At 39.3% G+C, this 19,027-nt stretch overlaps 1 protein-coding gene across 1 annotated transcript in view; it reads left to right on the top strand.

Annotated features, from left to right (window-relative positions):
* The first annotated feature begins 13,268 nt into the window (after positions 1–13,268).
* Positions 13,269–19,027, top strand: part of LOC102831585 (protein FAM35A-like) — a 65,333-nt gene continuing 59,574 nt past the window's right edge. The window contains exons 1-2 of the mRNA XM_006875925.1: positions 13,269–14,802; positions 18,510–18,617. Coding sequence (XP_006875987.1) covers positions 13,269–14,802; positions 18,510–18,617 — 1,642 coding nt within the window. The remainder of the gene's footprint in view (positions 14,803–18,509; positions 18,618–19,027) is intronic.

Here is a 19,027-nt window from a genome sequence, read left to right as displayed (position 1 = left end):
CCAAGCAGCGACTAGTGTATTTGAACCTCCAACCCTTTGGTTATTTGTCCAATGCTTATCCTACAGTGCCACGCTGTATTGCCCATGTTGTTACTGTTATTAATTGTCATTGAGTCGATTCCAACTCATAGTGACCTTGTATAGGGTTTCTAAGGAGCGGCTGGTAGGCTTGAACCACCAACCTTGTGGTTCAAACCAACATTGCAGTACAGCACATTAAACCACAGAGCCACACCAGGACTCCATTTTACTCATGTTGTTATGTGCCGTGGAGTCGGTTCCGACTCATAGTGCCCTGTACAGGGTTTCCAAGGCTCTAAATATTTATTTTACTCATAGAGTCCTTTAATACTGCATATTGTTGAATGTTTAATTTTACCTCATATTTTTAAGAGGGAAAAATGTTCAAAGAAGAAGGAATTGCAAGTGCAAAGGTTTTAAGGCATTCAAGAGGAAAGGGAAAAGTTTAGGTCAGAGAGACAGTGTGGGACCTTGAAGCCCATAAAATTAAGTCTAGATTTTACTCTTTGGCATGTTCGGAAGCCATTGAAGGTTTATGAGCCAACACAATCGTGTTTTTAAGAGATAACTCTGCTCCTTGGAAAACAGATGGTGGGATTAGAGGATGAAAAGTGGCTTAATAGTTGAAGGACACTTGTGAGAGACTGTCTCATTTAGTGATTATGAGAGAGATTTAGACCTAGATCTTTAAGATAAGCAGTGGACTGCAACCACAAGATCACCAATCTGAGCTCATCGGCCTCTCTGCAGGAGAAAGATGAGGACTTCTGCTTCTCCAAAGATTTACAGCCTCCAAAACCCTATACTGGGTCATTGAGTCAGAACCAATTCCATGGCACTCAATGACAGCAATAACAGTGAATATGGGCTGTGTATTTGGAATGTACTGGTAGAACCAGTAATACTAGTAGTGAATTACAAGTGCAGTGGTGGAGTGAACAGGGTGGAATGATGTCCTTTAAAGCCTGCAGCCTGAGAACCTAGGGAGGGGTGGTGGTGACACTGATACTTTCTATCCAGGGAAGAAGACTGGATAAGGAGGACAGATAGCGTATTCTAGTTTGGATATGTAAACTGTGAACACCTAATTGATATTCAAGTATAGCTGTGTAGTCTTTGGCTTATATATAAATGGTTCTAAACTTTGTGAGTTTAGACTGGCCTGTAAAGTCTGAATCACAAGGTCGGTGGTTCAAGGTCACTAGCCACTCCTAGGAAACCCTATACAGAACAGCAACAGTAAACTTTAGGGGTGAGGTTGTAGCTGTATAGGTAGAAATATTTGGGAGTTATTACTTAATAGCATTTAAAGTTTGGGGACGGACAGGAGCAGTTAACTCTGGCCGTCTTGTAGGTGGTAGAAACCAGAGGTTTTAGCACTGAGCTCTGAGACAGAACTTCAGACTGGTTCTTGCCAGCTCAACCCCTGCTGAGAATTTACATTTACATTCCTGAATACCGAATCTACATTTTAACCAGATAATCCCCAGGTGACACATTGTATTTTGGGTGGAAATGCAAACTCTCATCAGGGGGTTGAGCTGGAATGAACCAGTTGGGAAGTCTGCTTTGAGAAAAGGATGAAGATCTAGGTAAAACAATTAAGGAGGAGGAGCAAGTGAGATTGGGAAACCATTAGAATGATGATATCCTGGAAGCCAAGCGAAGACCTTGCTTAAAGGAGTGTTCAAATGTGTTAAAGACTGCTCATATAGGAGCAAATACAGTAAACCCATTCGTAGTTTATCATGTTTGCTCCTATTTTAACTTGATAAGCAACAGACTTTTATATTTGAACATTTAATTTCTTAAAAATTTAGTATTCTGTTGCCAGATCCATTAAAAAGTGATAATGTGTGTGTGTGGAGGGCGTGTATAGAGCCTCCTCAAATTCTTTTATTGTTCATTCTATTATTAAATCTATAGTAAACTTTCTAATTGTTGTTGTTAAGTGCTTGGAGTGGAGTTGATTCTGACTCATAGCGACCCTGTATCGGTTTCCAAGACTGTAAATCTTTGAGGGAGCAGAAAGCTTCATCTTTCTTCCTACCTTGTTGTTTGCAGTCCTGTGCTTATCCAAACTTTATAATTGTTGTTGTTGTTGATGCCTTAATAATGATGCTCTTTTGTCTTAAAGTTCTTTTCATGTGACACTGTAGAACAGTATGCTAGACTTCAAGGTCATTTTGAGCTACAAGGTTGGAGGTTCAAACCCACCAGCGATTCCTTGGTAACCCTATACAGGGTCGCTGTGAGGTGGAATCCACTCTATGGCACTTAACAACAACAATGGATAAATCGGAGTCTTGGTGTGGTGCTGCAGATTAATGCACTGGACCATAAGGTCAGTTTGAATCACAAGGTCTGTGGTTCAGATTCACCAGCCACTCCTCTGAACCCCTGGGCAGGGTCTCTGAGTTGGAGCCAACTTGATGGCACTTAACAACAACAATAAATGTCTCAGAGCTTTGTAAGTATATTTCATGATTCCATTGTGGGCTTATTGCCTGGATTCTGACACCACACTTGTGAAAAGACAAAAATCTCAGAGTGCCGGCGCTGCAGTTGGATTGCTTGTATTCCAGTACTGTCTTCACTACCTATAGGATACCTCTCAGGCAAGTCTCTACATTTCTGTTAACTTCAGTCTTCCTAGACGATAGGAGTAGAAGAAGGGAGGAGGAGCCTACTGAAAACCATCCAGATGATGTTGAGGGTGGACCAGAGTGGTAGCAGGTGGAGGTGGAGGAAAGTGGTAAAATTCTGCATGAATTTTAAAGGTAAGGCTGAAAGGAATTGGTGGTAAACTGGAAATGTGAGAAAAAGAGGAATCAGTGATGACTCTGAGTTTTTTGGCGTGAGGAACTGGGAGAATGGAGTTGTCATTGTTGAGATGGGTGTGTGACTTTTTATAAAGGAGATGTCAAAGCTTTTTCTTTCTTTCTTTGCTTTTCTTTTTGAGAGTAAGATAGAGATTGGCAGGGACCCACCTTTGGTTTATGAGATTATGACTACTAGTCTTAAATTCCCATGGGCTAGTTTAAGATTTTACCTTTCTTTGATTTTCCTTAGGAAGGGTAAGCCTGGGACAAGTTGTGCGATGTGAGCCCTGTTCTAGGAAAGTACTAGATCATAAAGGGTTTATGTCATTGTCTCCAGCTTCCTTTTCTAGAATCTGATGGTCATCCCTTCTTTCAAAACCCTTTTAATTCATCCCTGACTTGAGATTCCCCCATATTTAGGCCCAATCCAGCCTGGTATCAAGTAGTATTTTATGGTTATTTAAATTCTTTTAAAAAGAAAATTTAACTGAAAGTTTTCCTTTACCTTTTCTGTTTTTCCTGACAGTAATAGTATTTCTGATCAATTGTATTGTTGTTGTTGCTAAATGCTGTCCAGTTGGTTCTGACTCATAACGACCTTGTACAGGGTTTCCAAGGAACGGCTGGTGAGCTTGAACCACTGACCTTGCAATTCAAATGACTTTGCAGTCTGGCACAGTAATGCACAGTGCCACAAGAGGCATAGTATTCATATTTTAGAATAACTATTCATTTTTTGGAGAATGAAAGGGAATACTGATTAAACAGGACACCAGGATAGCATGCTTAAACTAGCACTGTTCTGGGCAAGTCACAATTAATAGTCACCGTATTTTTAAGACAAGAAGAGCAGCAAGATTAAGGCTCACTTCCTGTTTAAATGTGTGGGCTTTTTTAGGAGAAAGTGAATGCCCTGCCATAGGTGGTGGTGCTGGTTGTTAAGTGCCATCAAGATGGTTCTGACTCATAGTCACCCTACATAACATTTCTGAGGAGCGGCTGATGGATTTGAACCACTGACTTGCAGTTAGCAGTCCAGTGTTTATCCTTCAGCACTACGCCAGGACTCCTAGAATAGGTGGTGATTGGTGTTAAGTGTGTGATAAACCATGCTAAGGCGATGATGTAAACCCCCCAGCCACTCCTCGGAATCCCTGAATGGTTGCTATGACTCAGGACTGACTCCCCAGCACTAAAGTAGTTTACGGAGGTCCTTGATGGTCCTGGTTTCAGTGTGTATCAGAACTACAGGGCAGCTGGTGGTAGGGTAGCTGATGATGAGGGTTTCTGGTCCTGTAAGGAGCTCTGGTAGCATAGTGGTTACGAATTGGACTACGAACCTTAAGGTCAGCGGTTCGAAACTACCAGCCACTCCGCAGGAGAAAGATGAGGCTTCCTACTCCCGTAAAGATTGACACCCTCAGAAACCCTGTACAGGGTCGCTATGGGTCGGAACCGACTCGATGGCACTTAACAACAACAACAACAAAGATTTACAGCCTCAGAAACCCTGTTTAGGGTTGCAATGAGTCAGAATCGACTTCGTGACACATAACCACCACCATTATACTGAGAAAGAATTTTGTATGACGTTGTAAAGTCATGATTTTAAATGGATGTATAATTTGCCTTTTACTCATGTGCCATAATTTAATCAGATCTGTATTAACACACATTTCCCCCATTTTACTATTATAAACAGTACCACTACGAACATCCTTACAGTGGAATCTGTGGGAATATATGTGACGCTTTTCAACTTAAGTTAAATTCCTGGAAGTATTATTGTGGGGCCAACAGGTTGCAAAATGTTACGACTTTTGACTTGCATTGACAGATTGCCCTTCTGAAAGGTTTTACTGCCTTAAATTCCCACACATGTAAGTATTTCCCTGCACACTTGCACCTTTAAAAATGACTCGTTTGATAGGTAGAAAATATTTCCCCATTTATTTTATATATTTTCTTTTCTTTCTTGTTTTAATGAGGATGAATGTTTTCAATATTTTGAACCATGCATTTGTTTTCTTCTGTGATATATCATGCTTGTCTCTCAAGTCGATTTTTCTGTTCTTTTGTATGTGTATGGGTGTATGTGTTCTTCATATACTAAGACTGTTAATCCAAATATAATTTAAAATTCTTTGTATTTTCAATTTCGAAAATAACTACTGAAATGCAAACAAAAGCTCAGTGAAGTACCTTTGTACCCTTACTAGCAAAATTACTCTTTAAGATACTTCATGCCAACGATGTTGCAGTCAAGACTGGCGCCCTCAGTTACTATTAGGGACTTTATAAATGATCCAGTCCTTTTTCATATTAGATTCATCATGAAATATTAAGTGAGCAGTAAAATGATTAGGGAGATTATCAATAGGCATAAAATGGTATTCATATATAGATTGAAGCAGAAAAAATTTGATTTTATGGCCTTCTATATGTAAAAAAGACATATAAGAACAAAACATGAAAGAAATAGTTTGGGTATTATTCGTTGTTGGTTGTTTCCCAGGTTTAAGATTAGAGAGAAAATAACATTTAAGTGATTACAATGTGCCAGTCTCACAACAACACTGCCAGTTAGGAATTGATATTATTCTCATTTGACAGATAAAGAAATTTAATTTTTTATTATGGATCTTTTCAAACATGTAAGAAAATTAAAGAGTGGTATAATGAAGCCTATGATGTACCTATTAACCACTTTCAACAATTTCAAGTTTACTTTCTGTTAAGCTACTGAGTAGAGGCTTGTCCACATCTGTCTTATTCCAGAACCCATGCTTTTAAGTTTCAACATTTTGTCATTTGATGCTATTGAGTAACTTTATGCTTGCTTGGTGCTTTTAGTGGACATAGGCATGGAAAGGTGTTATAACAGTGAACTTTTATGGTTGGTAATAAGATAGAAAGTACTTTCTTTCAACCACATATATTTTGTAATAAACATTTTTATTCCAGTGCTCCACAAAGACAAACCTGCTGATTTAGTTCATCCTGTTTTATAAATCTTTGACCCATTCATCAGACTCTGACCACTCTAAAGATAAAGGAGTGTGGTTGTATTGGTCTTTCTGACGATGTGGCCTTCTGCAGATTGGGAAATAGTGTAATTATTAACTAGGGTGATGGATATGTACTTGCAAGTTTCAGCTGGTATCTTAATGAGGTTTAACTCTTTGAGTACACCTAAAAATATTTCAATAGATAGAGTCATTGAAATGATCAGTTTTCCATAAATTAACTCTTCAGTTTTATTTTTGCTGTTAAACAATTTTTATTTTAATAAATTTAAAAACAGTCCTTTCCTTCCTGAAATAGTTCTCTGTTAAAGACTCCAAAAAACTAAATATGGTGAGGGGAAGGGAGGGGACGACAACATCAAATTACATATTTTTCTTATCTCTGGTAGCATAGTGCTTACGAATCGGGCTGCGGTCCGCAAGGTCAGCAGTTCGAAACTACCAGCTGTTCTGCTGGAGAAAGATGAGGCTTTCTGCTCCCGTAAAGATTTACAGCCTCTGAAAACCCTGTTCAGGGTCGCTATGGTTCGGAACTGACTTGATGGCACTTAACAACAACAACAACAACAATATTACCCTTAGGAGCCCTGGTAGTGCAGTGAGTTGCAAGTTGGGCTGCTAACTGCAAGGTAGCAGTTTGAATCTACTGGCTGCTCCATGGGAGAGAAAGATGAGGCTTTCTGCTCCCATAAAGATTTATAGCCTTGGAAACCCTGTACAGGGTCGCTATGATGTAGAACTGATTCCACGGCACAGAACCATCACCACCACAGTATCATCATTACACACAACTCTTGTAAAATTGGAAGATTTAGTAGCAGCATCCTAAGGTATAAATAAAGACATTTTAAAAGTGAATCTTCATTGAATTAACAGTGCCATAATTTTTGGCCATTTTTTTTTTTTTCCAATGAAGGAGTAGAGGCTTCACATTTATAGAGGAATGAGGGGGCATCACAAATCTGTATAAAATAGAATTAAGAGATAGTGGACTTAAACAATTAAATAAAGGCATGCTATAGTATATTAATGTTATTAAGTGACTGGTGGATTTGAACCTCTAACCTCTCAGTTAACAGTCCATTACTTATCCTACGGCACCATCTGAGCACTTCTTTAGTAACTGTAATACATACATAACTGTTTTATACAACTTTGATTCATCTCAGCATCTTTTCTCCTGGGAGATCTTTTCTGTATTTCCGAGAGTTTTTTTTAATGTCATTCCTGTGTGCTCCACCATCTTTTTCTAACTTGAATCTTGGGGACCTGAGGCTCCTGGCTTCATAACCAGAGTCCAACCAAAGTTAAATTCAAGGAAGGTCGGTGGTTCAAGCTCACCAGTCACTCCTCGGAAACCCTATACAAGGTCACTATGGGTCGGAACCAACTCCCCGGCACTTAACAACAACAGTCTGGGCATAGGGTTATTTAGTCAGATTCTTTCTTCAAGAAAGAAGTTAAATACAACATTGCTTTTTTTTTTTTAATGTAGTTCTGTCAATTATAGTGATGCTGATGCTAGAAATATTTGAGAGAAATACTAGTTCAGTATAGATTTCTAGAACATAATTGGTTATGTAGTAGTTAATTAAGGATATTGGGTGAAATGCTACAGAGAGAATGTGTGGAATGTGAAGAAGAGATGGCCCAAGGAAGAAGAAACAGAAAAATCAGAGAGGTAGAAGAACTACTTAAGAAAGAGTGGTGTTCTAGAAACCGAGGAAAGAGGTTTTCACAGTTAGAGAGGAGAAGTACTGTGAGTACTTGTTTGACAATTTGGACTTGTTTGTTGTCTTAAAGTGAGTCCAACCCACTGCTATCAGGTCGGTTCTGACTCAGAGTGTCCTGATGTAGGGTTTCTATGGCTGTAAATCTAAGGGAGCAGAGAGCCTGAACTTTTGCCCATGGAGCAGCTGGTGGGTTTGAACCACCGACTTTATGGCTAGCAGTCCACTGAGTCCTACAGCACAACCAGGGCTCCATTTATAGTGATAGGAAATGCAAATGAGAATGCAGATTATGTAGGAAAAAAATGCTAAAAGTAAGAGAGCTGTGAGTGAGTGCCTTATACTCTTTAAAACCTTTTGGAGACTATTCATAGCAAGTTTGACCTTTGAGTAGGGCAACTAGGACACGTTTGCTGGCCCCGTGTTGGGGCGTGGTTGGTCATGACTGGGGCTGAACTGTACTTTTTTCTAAACATTAAAATTCAATTTCAGTTTTTTTTATTAGGAACATTCCAAGGAGTCTATGAAAAATGCAGATAATGAGCAGTACCTCATTGGTCAAGTTGCCCCAGGCTTCTCCTTTTAGAAATACCCCAATTTTTAATCCTGTAGTAAATTGTCCAGGTATGGATCTGTAGGATAATGCGCTGGACACAAGGCCAGATTGAACCACAAGCTTGGTGGTTTAAACTCACCAGCCACTCCTTGGAAACCCTGCAGAATGTCACTATGAGTCAGAACCTATCCTAGGGCACTTAACAAAAACAACAACAAACATAATGCCCCTATGTAGCCCTGGTGGCACTGTAAGATAAGCATTGGACTGCTAACTGCAAGGTCAGCAATTCAAACCCACCAGCCGCTCTGTGGGAGAAAGATGAGGCTGTCTGTTCATTAAAGATTTACAGTCTCAGAAACCCTATCCAGGCTCACTATGAGTCAGAATGGACTCAGTGGCCGTGGGTTTAAACATAATGCCTGACATCTAGTGTTGAGTAAATATTTGTTGCAAGAATGATTAAACAAATGAACCAATAAGTATCTGTCATTTTACCATCAAAGTGTTCTAATTTGGTGGTCTCACAGGTTCCAAAACTCCAAATGTTTCAGGAAAGAATTATTGATAAACATTTCCAAATGACAACAAAGTAAAGGTTGAAAAGTGACCTTTGGATTTCACTATTAGGACTTTGGTTCCCGTAAATGAAAACAGATAAGCAAAATTGTTGGGTGAAATCATATGGAAACAACACAGGAGAAGTTCACCACCCCCACCGCTGCTTCCCCCTCCAAGATATGAGGTTAAAGGGAAAAAGCCATTGGAGAGGAAACCATTAGCTATGAGAGAAATGAATTCGTTATCATGGTAATTAAGCATTTGATTTCCTACCTACCTGTTAAGATAATGTGTATCTCCCTCTTCTGCAGGCTTTGATTGTTGTTGTTGTTGTTAGGTGCCATCCAGTAAGTATGCTGCGACCTTATGCACAGCAGAATGAAACACTGGTGGGTCCTGGGCCTGCCTCACTACTGTTGCCACGCTTGAGTCCATCGATGCTGCCACTTGGCCAGTCCATCTCATTGGGGGTCTTCCTCTTTTTCTCTGGCCCTCCACCTTACCAAACATGATATCCTTCTCCAGTGACTGGTCCCTCCTGACAACATGTCCGAAGTATGAGAGACGAAGTTTGGCCATCCTGGCCTCCAAGGAGCACTCTGGGTGCACTTCTTCCAAAATGGATCTATTGGTTCTTTTGGCAGCTCATGGCACTTTCAATATTCTCCTCCAACACCATAACTCAAAAGAATCAATTATTCTACAGTCTTCCTTATTCATTGTCCAGCTTTCGCATGCGTTATGAGGTGATTGAAAATACCATACCTTGGAGGTCAGGTGCACCTTAGTCCTTAAGCTGACATCTTTGCTCTTCAACACTTTTAAAAGGTCTTGTGCAGCAGATTTGCCTAATACAATACGTCGTTGTTTGATTTCTTGACTGCTTTTTCCGTGAGTGTTGATAGTTGATCCAGGAAGAATGAAGTCCTTGACAACTTCAATCTTTTCTCCATATATAATGCAAATTAGAGTTTTTGCTATACTGTTTTAGTCCCCCTAGTGGCAAATTGTATAATGACATGAATTTGGCCTAATATGCCAAGTATTTCTTAAGCAGGGGATTGTTGTTGTTGTTAAGTACCACAGAGTCGGTTCAGACTCATAGTGACCCTACACAGGGTTTCCAAGGCTGTAAGTCTTTATGGGAGCAGAAAGCATCATCTTTTTCCCATGCAATGGCTGGTAGGTAGAAGGTGGGAAATGTGAATATAATAATTATAGTGATGCTTAGTTCTGTGATATTCAGAGTATCTTCTGACATCCATTTTAGTCTTTTCCTTCTTTCTTGTCTCCTTTAATGACCTTGTGCTTTCTTCCTGTATGATGTTCTTGATGTCATACCACAACTCTTCTGGTCTTCAGTCATTACTGTCGAACGCTTCAAATCTGTTCTTGAGATGATCTCTAAATTTAGTTGGGGTATGTACAAGGTCAAATTTTAGCTGTCATGGACTTGGTTTAATTTTTTTCAGCTTCAGCATAAACTTGCTTATGAGCAGTTGATGGTCTATTTCCCACCGTCTGCCCTTGACCTTGTTTTGGCTGATAATAGGGAGCTTTTCCACCATCTCTTCCCACATTTTGCTTGGATCTACTATCAACACTCATGGAAGTAGCAGTCAAGAAGTCAAATAGCGTATTGCATTAGGGAAGTCTGCTACACAAGATCTCTTTAAAGTGTTAAAGAGCAAAGATACCAGTTTGAGGACTGAAGTACGCCTGACCCAAGTCATGGTATTTCCAATAGCTTCATATGTGTGTAAAAGTTTAAAAGTTGAACAGTGAATGAGGAAGACCATAGAAGAATTGATGCATTTGAGTTATGGTGTTAGAGAAGAATATTAAGAGTGCCATGGACTACCAATAGAGCAAATAAATTGGTGAAAAAGAGGAAGACCCCATTGAGATGGATTGGCGCATTGGCACCAGCAATGGGCTCAAGCGTAGCAACAATTCTGAGGTTGGTGCAGGACCAGACAGTGTTTTGTTTTGTTGTTCATAGGGTCACTATGAGTCAGGAGCAACTCAGCAGCACCTAACAATAACAATAGGAGTCATCATAAAAAACAAGGGAAAGAAAGAAGTGGCAGGAGTGGGTAGGTGAGAAGACAAACAGAATCAAAAAAGAAAAATGTAGGCGGGGATAGGATAAAAAAGCAAGGGAAAGTAAAGAAAGGAAGAAAGAATAAACAAAAACAGCAAATGCCAGAGAGGAGAAAGCTCTGGGGACTCCTGCCAGCCAAAGATCTAACGCAGTGGGTGGGCGGGCATGGATGAGGCAGCGGAATTTGCACATGTGAATTTCCTATAGACTTAGGTGTTTTCTGTTCAGAAGAAGCTCATAGGGACCCTAAAGAATCTGGATCATGGTTTTTCCATCCAAGAGGGCAGCTGGTGGTGAGTTCCTGGTAATCCAGGGCCGGCCAGATCTGGCTCTGCAGGTCTGGAGCTAGCCTCCATGGAGTCCAGGTGGTGGGTTGGTGCGAATAGCTGTCTCCTCACTTTGGTGCACTTAACAACTGCATGGCTCACTACTAGAGAGCAGGAGTTTCATTGGGGGTGGGGAGGACGGGTGTATGTAGGTGGCGACTGGCCATGCCTCTGATCACCAGAGTAATATGGGAAACAAGAAAAATAATCACCCCTTTCTCTCCACCAGTAAACATAGTCTTTGTACCACCAAGCTGTCCTCCGCCATCCAAAAGCTGCCATGAAAGTTCAAAATGACCACATAGGTCACTTGCCTGTCTCTGGTTTTCCTCCGCATGTGCTAAGCTGCTTCTTCTAGAAGCATATATTCCACTTATTTTTTTCCTTCATTTGCATCATGTTTCCTTTAGCTTTCCGCATCTTTGTTTCAAAGGGTCTATGTGATGTTTCTGCCTAGTCCACCTTGCAAGGTGCTCATGAGTTATTAAGACTTCAGTTGCTACTCACCAAACCAGGATATAGAACAGTTTCTGTGTGAACTATGCTATGCCAGTTGACCTTGGTATCCCCTAAGGCTATGATCCTGAGCGCCTAGGTCCAGGTGTTTGTTTATATATGAGAAGTTTTCATAGCTTTGTCTCACCACATCCTTGAGTACATTTGCTACAAAGGTAAATACCCATGTATAAATATCCTCTTTCAAACCTGTATATATTTCGTGGTATACTCCCTCTCTCCATCACACATGTTCAGCTTGTGTGTGTATCCATGTTCTTCTTGTACTTTCCCTCCTTAGATCCAGTTCCTGGCTTGCTCACCTTGGCTCACTCTAGGTTTATCTACACAGTTTCTCTGTCTCCTGTTGGGAATTCTGTGCCGTTGTCTTACTGTGCTCTTCACCTGCTGGCTTTGTCTCAAGGTGGCCACGCTGCCCCAGGCTGACTGGCAGGGCAACTGGACTCCATATCTCTGTCTCTTGTTAATTGCCTTTTCTTATCAGTATCTTTATAAATCTGATATTTAGTAACAATAAAATATACACAAACATTAAAGGATGGTTGTGTGATTTGTCATAAGTTGAGGATTACCAGTGTTTACAAAATGACTGTTGCTAATCTTTTTGTTTATATTTTAAAGAGAGATATAAAATCTTACAGATTAGTGGGAAGATAGATAATTGTTATGTGCTGTGGAGTCGGTTCTGACTCATAGTGACCCTGTACAGGGTTTCCGAGGCTGTAAATCTTTACGGGAGCAGAAAGCCTCATCTTTCTCCCATGGAGCGGCTGGTAGTTTCGAACTGCTGACCTTAAGGTTCGCAGCCTGATTTGTAACCACTATGCTACCATAATAGTCACTTATAAATTTTGTAACCTCAGTTGACAACAATTTCCTTTATTTTCTGGTAGGAACATTCTGTTTCAGTCTTAGAAACTGAGTTATCAGTTGAAGCAAAAACCAAACTCATTGCCAATGAGTTAATTCCAACTCATAGTAACTCTATAGAGTGGAATAGAACTACCCCACAGGGTTTCCAAGGCTGGTAGGTTCTTTTCTAATCGCCACAGCCTCTCGGTTAGCATCTGAGTTTTCATGGAGTCATGAAAACGGGTATGTGTAATTTAAAGGTTATATACTACAATTTCATATGCTTTCCTTCTCCTTCTTTATTAAATTGTTATTTAAACACAACATAAGAAATTAACATTTTAAGAAGTTGCTTACTCATTTGAGATTAGTATACTTAGTTTTCATTTCTCTTAAAAAGTCTCTAGGTGAAGTCGACTCACCAAAATTGGATGTAGAACATTGTCTTTGTGAACTATGCTATGTGCATTGACCTTGATATCCCTGAGACTATGATCCTGAAATATGAACAAACTAAAAATATTTTGTTAATATTTTACTTTCTCTTTACGATTTCCTGGGTATTTGTGAATTTTATAATTAAATGGATCTACCAAAATAAATGGCCTGTATTAATTATGCTTTGATTCATATTTCATCTATTTGGTTTTGGTACATAATATCAATGATATATTATACGATAATTTATAATTATATATATTAATATATAAAATGTATTGACACTGTATTAATTTTAAATTTTTTATCAGAAACCATGATTGGAGGATCTCAAGTCCACATTTTTTGGGGTGCTCCAGTTCTTCCACTGAAAATGACGGTATCACAGGAACCAGCTTCTTTAGTACCTACTGCTGACTGCTGGAAAACAGTTCAGCTTTTGCACAATAAACATTCTTTACATCTGAAGGATGAAAAATGCAAACACCAAAACCTTGGAGATTATCAAATCCTAGACAGTATTGTCCCCCCAGGTCTTAATAGTCATTGTTTTGTGAACACCAGAGAAAGATCTGTTCATTTGGAAAATGACTTTTTATGTTGTGTTTCTGAAACACAGAATATAGTATCCCAGAAGAGCCCTCCCTCTAGGATGAATGATGTACTGGACTCTAGTGTTCAAGTAGATGGATTTAAGAGCAGAGTTCAACATTTAACTGAGGAAGAAAAATATCAAAAGCTTGCCAGTGAAAATAAGAAAATTACAGTTGAACAGCATAAAGATCAGTCAAATACCCATGCTCCAAACTTCAAAGAAGCAACCTTACAGTTAGATCAAAAGTCTGACGCTATATTAGATTTGGTCTGTATTACCAAAGAGATTAACATAGGGCCAGAAGCTGCAGAGCCACCATGTGTGCTAAGAACATATCATGAAGTGCAAAACCAATGTCTGCAATTCTCTCCCTCTAAGACAGTAGATAAGCCAAGATCTAAAGGAGCAGTTACAAATGTCTCCAACTGCAAAATATCTACTGATACTGAATTTCTCAGCATAATGACCTCCAGTCAGGTTGCTCTTTTAGCTCAGAGGAAGTATAAAGGGCAAAATTCGCTAAGTAAAGGAGCCGGAAACATGACGATTGGACCAAATTTAAGTCATGAGAAAATAGGAGTAACCAAAGATAATTTGATTCAGCCTCTTGATGATTTTGCAGAAGATTGTATAAGTGGACAAAGCCAAGCATATTCGCCTGAACTTTTTAGTCCTGTTTGTCCTAAAACAAAAAGTAGCCATGTATTCATAAATTCTGATGCAGATCTTAAAGACAAAATAGGATCTCAAGAACTTTTCAGTACTGAAGAAAACCAGCTGCCAAATGAAATCTGCATTGAGTCATACAGCTCAGGAATACTGTATTCCCAACACAGTACTTTACATAAAAGTTCTATAAAAAGAAGTTGGACATCTGAAGATAAAGCAGGTCATTCTAAAGTTCTACCTAAAGTCCTCCAAGTATCTAAGAAAATGAAGTTGCTTTCTAATGCAAGAGATCTTGCAGTAACACTGGACCAGAGGAACATGTCTGAATTTAAGTATGTTAAAAAAACATCATTAATAAAAAATTGTGGTTCTAAAAGTCAGAAGTATAATTGCTTAGTCATGGTGTTATCACCATGTCATGTGAAAGAAGTCAGCATAAAATCAGGACCAAACGCTGGCTCTAAAGTACCCTTAGCAGCAATCACAGTTACTGACCAATCAGAAATGAAGAAGAAGGTTCTTATGTGGCGGACTACAGCATTTTGGGCACTTACTGTGCTTCCTGGAGATATAATTCTACTCACAGGTGAGGTTATCCTGGTGTTTGTTTTATAAAGCTAAGTTGAGTTTTAGGGGTTTGCCCCTCCACTTTAAGTCCCCTGGAACTCTCTTGGCCATCTTCCTCTTCCTGTTTGACCCCACCATGATTGGTCGTATTACAGCATCCGCAGTGGTCTGTAGCTTTCCTCAGTATCCTGATCGCTGTCATCTCTGGGCCTTTGCTCTGCCCTTCTTAGCTATAGCCTTCTGTCTCATTCATTTTCTACTTTCAAGAGAAGCCTTTCCTGGTTGTCCCCGTTACACATTTACTATGTTAGTGTTCGAGTCCTAGCAGCAGGCTTGCTCTTTGGTTTGTCTGTGTAGGTCCTTTTGTCTAATCTCTTAATTGTATCAGCAGTCCGATGATGAAAGGATGGCATTTCAGCGATTTTATTTATTACTAAAATTATCTTGAGTACATTTGGGAATACATAAAGGAGAAAAAACTCCTGGTAGCATACCATACTATAAAAAACCTATTGCCACCAAGTCAACTCGGACTCATAGCAACCTGTGTAGGGTTTCTGGGGCTGTACATCTTTGTTATTGTTGTTAAGTGCCACTGAGCCATTTCTGACTCATAGTATAGTGTTTCCAAGACTAAATCTTTATGGGGGTAGAAAACCTCATCTTTCTACTGAGGAGTGGCTGGTGGGCTTGAACGGCCAATCTTGTGGTTATCCTATAATTATCCAACCACGTATCCTGTAGCACACTAACCTCAGTAATTATCCTATAATTATCCAACCAAGTATCCTGTAGCACACTAACCTATAATTATCCAACCAAGTATCCTGTAGCACACTAACCTATAATTATCCAACCAGTTATCCTGTAGCACACTAACCTCAGTAAAAACGTGGAGTGTTTCTTTCTGGTCATTTCCATATGTGCTTTTATATGTGTATATATATATACATGTGTAAGGAGCTCTGGTAGCATAGTGGTTACGAATCAGGCTGCGAACCTCAAGGTCGGCAGTTTGAAACTACCAGCTGTTCCGCGGGAGAAAGAAGAGGCTTTCTGCTCCCGTAAAGATTTACAGCCTCGGAAACCCTGTACAGGGTCGCTATGAGTTGGAACCAACTCCACGGCACATAACAACAACAACAACAACGTATACATGTGTGATTGATGGTGTTGTTGTTTAGTGCTGTTGAGTCTCAGTTCTAACTCATATCAACCCTGTATAGGTTTCCGAGGAATAGCTACTGGGTTTAAACTGCTGATCTTGTGGTTAGCAGTCGGGTGCGTATCCTATAGCGCAGTAGTTGTTTAGAGCTATTAAATTGATTCCAACTCATAGTGACCCTGTGTAGTGTTTCCAAGAAGTGGCTAATGGGTTTAAACCTCTGACCTTGTGGTTCAAACTGACCTTGTAGTCCAACACATTAACTCTCAACACTATACCAGGACACCATATACAGGTAGTCCCTGGTTTAACAGTGGGCTTCTGTTTTGACAATTCCTTTATAAGTCAAGTACCTCATTTTTCTCCAGTTTTCATTTTTACTGCCTTTTTAAAAAATTGGTATCTTTATAAATCTGGTCTTTATTGTGTAGGGGGGTTGGAAACATTACATATAAACTCACAAATATAATTGCATCAGCAAAGTACGTACTGCAGCACTGTATGTAGCACACGATACTAATGATAAAATGTCAAAAAAAAAAAGACAGTTGTTAAGTGTAGTTCATTGTAACGAATCTATCATAAATCAGAAACTGACTATAGTTGTAATTATTATAAAGAACATACAGTTTTTATCCTGTGTTTTTGGGTAACATCTAAAATTTGGTGTTACATGTTCTTTGTTGGATGTTTTTAAAATCAATACATAGTGGTTTTAGAAGACAAGCTGAGTGTCAGACCAGGAGGAAGTTAATTAAGCTTAATAGTGTATCTAAAAAAGGAGGTATAGTGGTCAGTCTTGTTAGGTGCCGTCGAGTTGGTTCCAGCACATAGCGGCCTATGTACAACAGAACAAAACACTACACGGTTCTGCACATCCTCACAATTCTTGTATTTGAGTCCATTATAGCTGTCACCATGTCAATCCATCTCATTTGGGGGTCTTCAAGTCCCTAGAGAAGATCAGTTTTAGAGCTTAGAAAAAGAAAACTTGAAAGTAATTATTGTAAGTTTTCACCAGTTTGCAGGGGATTGAAAGCCTTAGCTAATATATTTTGTTATTTCCTGTATAATTGTTAGGAGCACTCCATAATAAAGAGATAAACATGGGAGATTGTAACTGTCAGACTTGGCATTGTTTGGTCAGACTGGCATATTATCGTCCTTTTTTGGATGGAGACATTTCATCCAACTTGTTTGGTTTTGACTCAGTGATCAGTGAGAGTCTTTTTGCAGTGGCAAGGTAATGGGCGAGTATAATCAATAGGTGAGATATTGGGGGCAAAGGGCAGGAAGGGAGAGGTAAGCATTCAAATTGTTGATCTGATTGGTAACACAGAAATCAGATGGGTCGTATAAGAGGAAAAGCTGGTTTCGATTATGCTGAATATGAGGAGCGGTTAGAACTCCAAGTCAGGACTATTCATTATGCAGTTACTATAGTTAAGGAGGATCTGCAATACAAATTTGGACGCAATCCCTTTGAATTTCATGTATTCTTGTTTTCCTTTTCCATGATCTCTAACTCATTTCATTAACTCTGTTTTCCTTTAATACTTTGTACCCTGATATTATCCTGCCTGGGCCACCTCGCTTTCTTTATAGTTTTTTACTTCTAGTTTTGCCTTACCAAAAGTAAAAAAACTAGTTTTTTACTTCTAGTTTCTGGAGTCCTGGTGTGGCACTGTAGGATAAGCACTGGACTTATCCTAACTGAAAGGTCAGCGATTTGAACCCACCAGCTACACTTCAGGGGAGCCTGGTGTGGCACTGTGGATTAATGTACTGGACTGCAAAGTCAGTTTGAATTGCGTTGTCAGCAGTTCAGTCTCACCAGTCGCTCCTTGGAGACCCCTACACAGGGTTGCTGTGGGTCGGAACCAACTTGATGGCACTTAACAACAACAACAGCTGCTCCTCATAAACCCTATAGTGGGTCACTTGAGTCCAAACCGACTCAGCAACGCTTAAGAACAAACAACAGTGGTATGTTTACTTCCACTAAGTGATTCTTCTCTATCATCTTTTTTTCTCACTGGAAAGTACTTCTTACTTCCAAAGTCTTTCACTTTTAACATTTATGGAAGATGATTGTTGTTGCATTAAAAAAAAAATGATCAAGAGTTCTCTAAGAGCGTCATATTCAGACATGTTTACAGGAGAAGAGTTTGATGCATACTGAATATTGTTTGCTCTTTGGGGTACCATTGCTTTGGGACCTTGATTTTGCTCCTTGGCCGGGAAAGAGTTGTAAAAACAAACAGTTAATAGAAATTTGCATACATTGTAACATTTGCCCTATTTAAACAAAAGCCATTAAAATCTTTGTGGAACAGTGATCTTCTATACTGATAAATGTTGAGTAGACAGACTGAAACAACTCTGTTATTTACCTATGTACAGATAAACCTAGGTTCAGATGGCAGAATTGCTGTTTTATTATTTTGTGCCTTTAGGCAGATCCTTTAACCTATCTCAACTTCAATTACATTGCTTGTGGGAGGTATGAATAATCTGAAGGGATTTATGTCATGATCAAAACTTTTTTTCCCCCTCTCTAGATGTTATGATTCATGAGGATCAATGGGTTGGAGAGACAGTACTACAATCAACATTTACCACTCAGTTATTAAATCTTGGAACTTACTCATGTGTCCAGCCTGAAGAATGTAAGCACATGTTGAATACAGTAATTTCTTAGCATTTAAAATATATAAGCATAATAATAGGAAAGAAAAGACTTTTACAACATGTTTTCTAAACAGGTTAGTTGTAGATGTTTATTTTCTTCAGTTAGAATGAAAATATAAGTTAAAAAATGAACTTGTATAATTAAATTTATTTTAAAGTATTAGGATTCTCGTTTCATTTTCTTATTTTTCTAAGAGAATAAGTGTAGTGGTAGAGAGTCATAGAGCTCTTTGTGAAGCTATGGGCCATTTCTCCAACTTGTTCAGTTTTGACTCAGTGTTCAGTGAGAGTCCTTTTGCAGTGGCAAGGTAGTGGGCGAGTATAATCAATAGGTGAGATATTGGGGGCAAAGGGCAGGAAGGGAGAGGTAAGCATTCAGATTGTTGTT

Source organism: Chrysochloris asiatica, unplaced genomic scaffold (genome assembly GCF_000296735.1).
Source record: "Chrysochloris asiatica unplaced genomic scaffold, ChrAsi1.0 scaffold00346, whole genome shotgun sequence".
Classification (NCBI taxonomy): Eukaryota; Metazoa; Chordata; class Mammalia; order Afrosoricida; family Chrysochloridae; genus Chrysochloris; species Chrysochloris asiatica.
The sequence above is the reverse complement of the archived record's forward strand: the minus strand, read 5'-3'. Positions and strand labels throughout refer to the sequence as shown.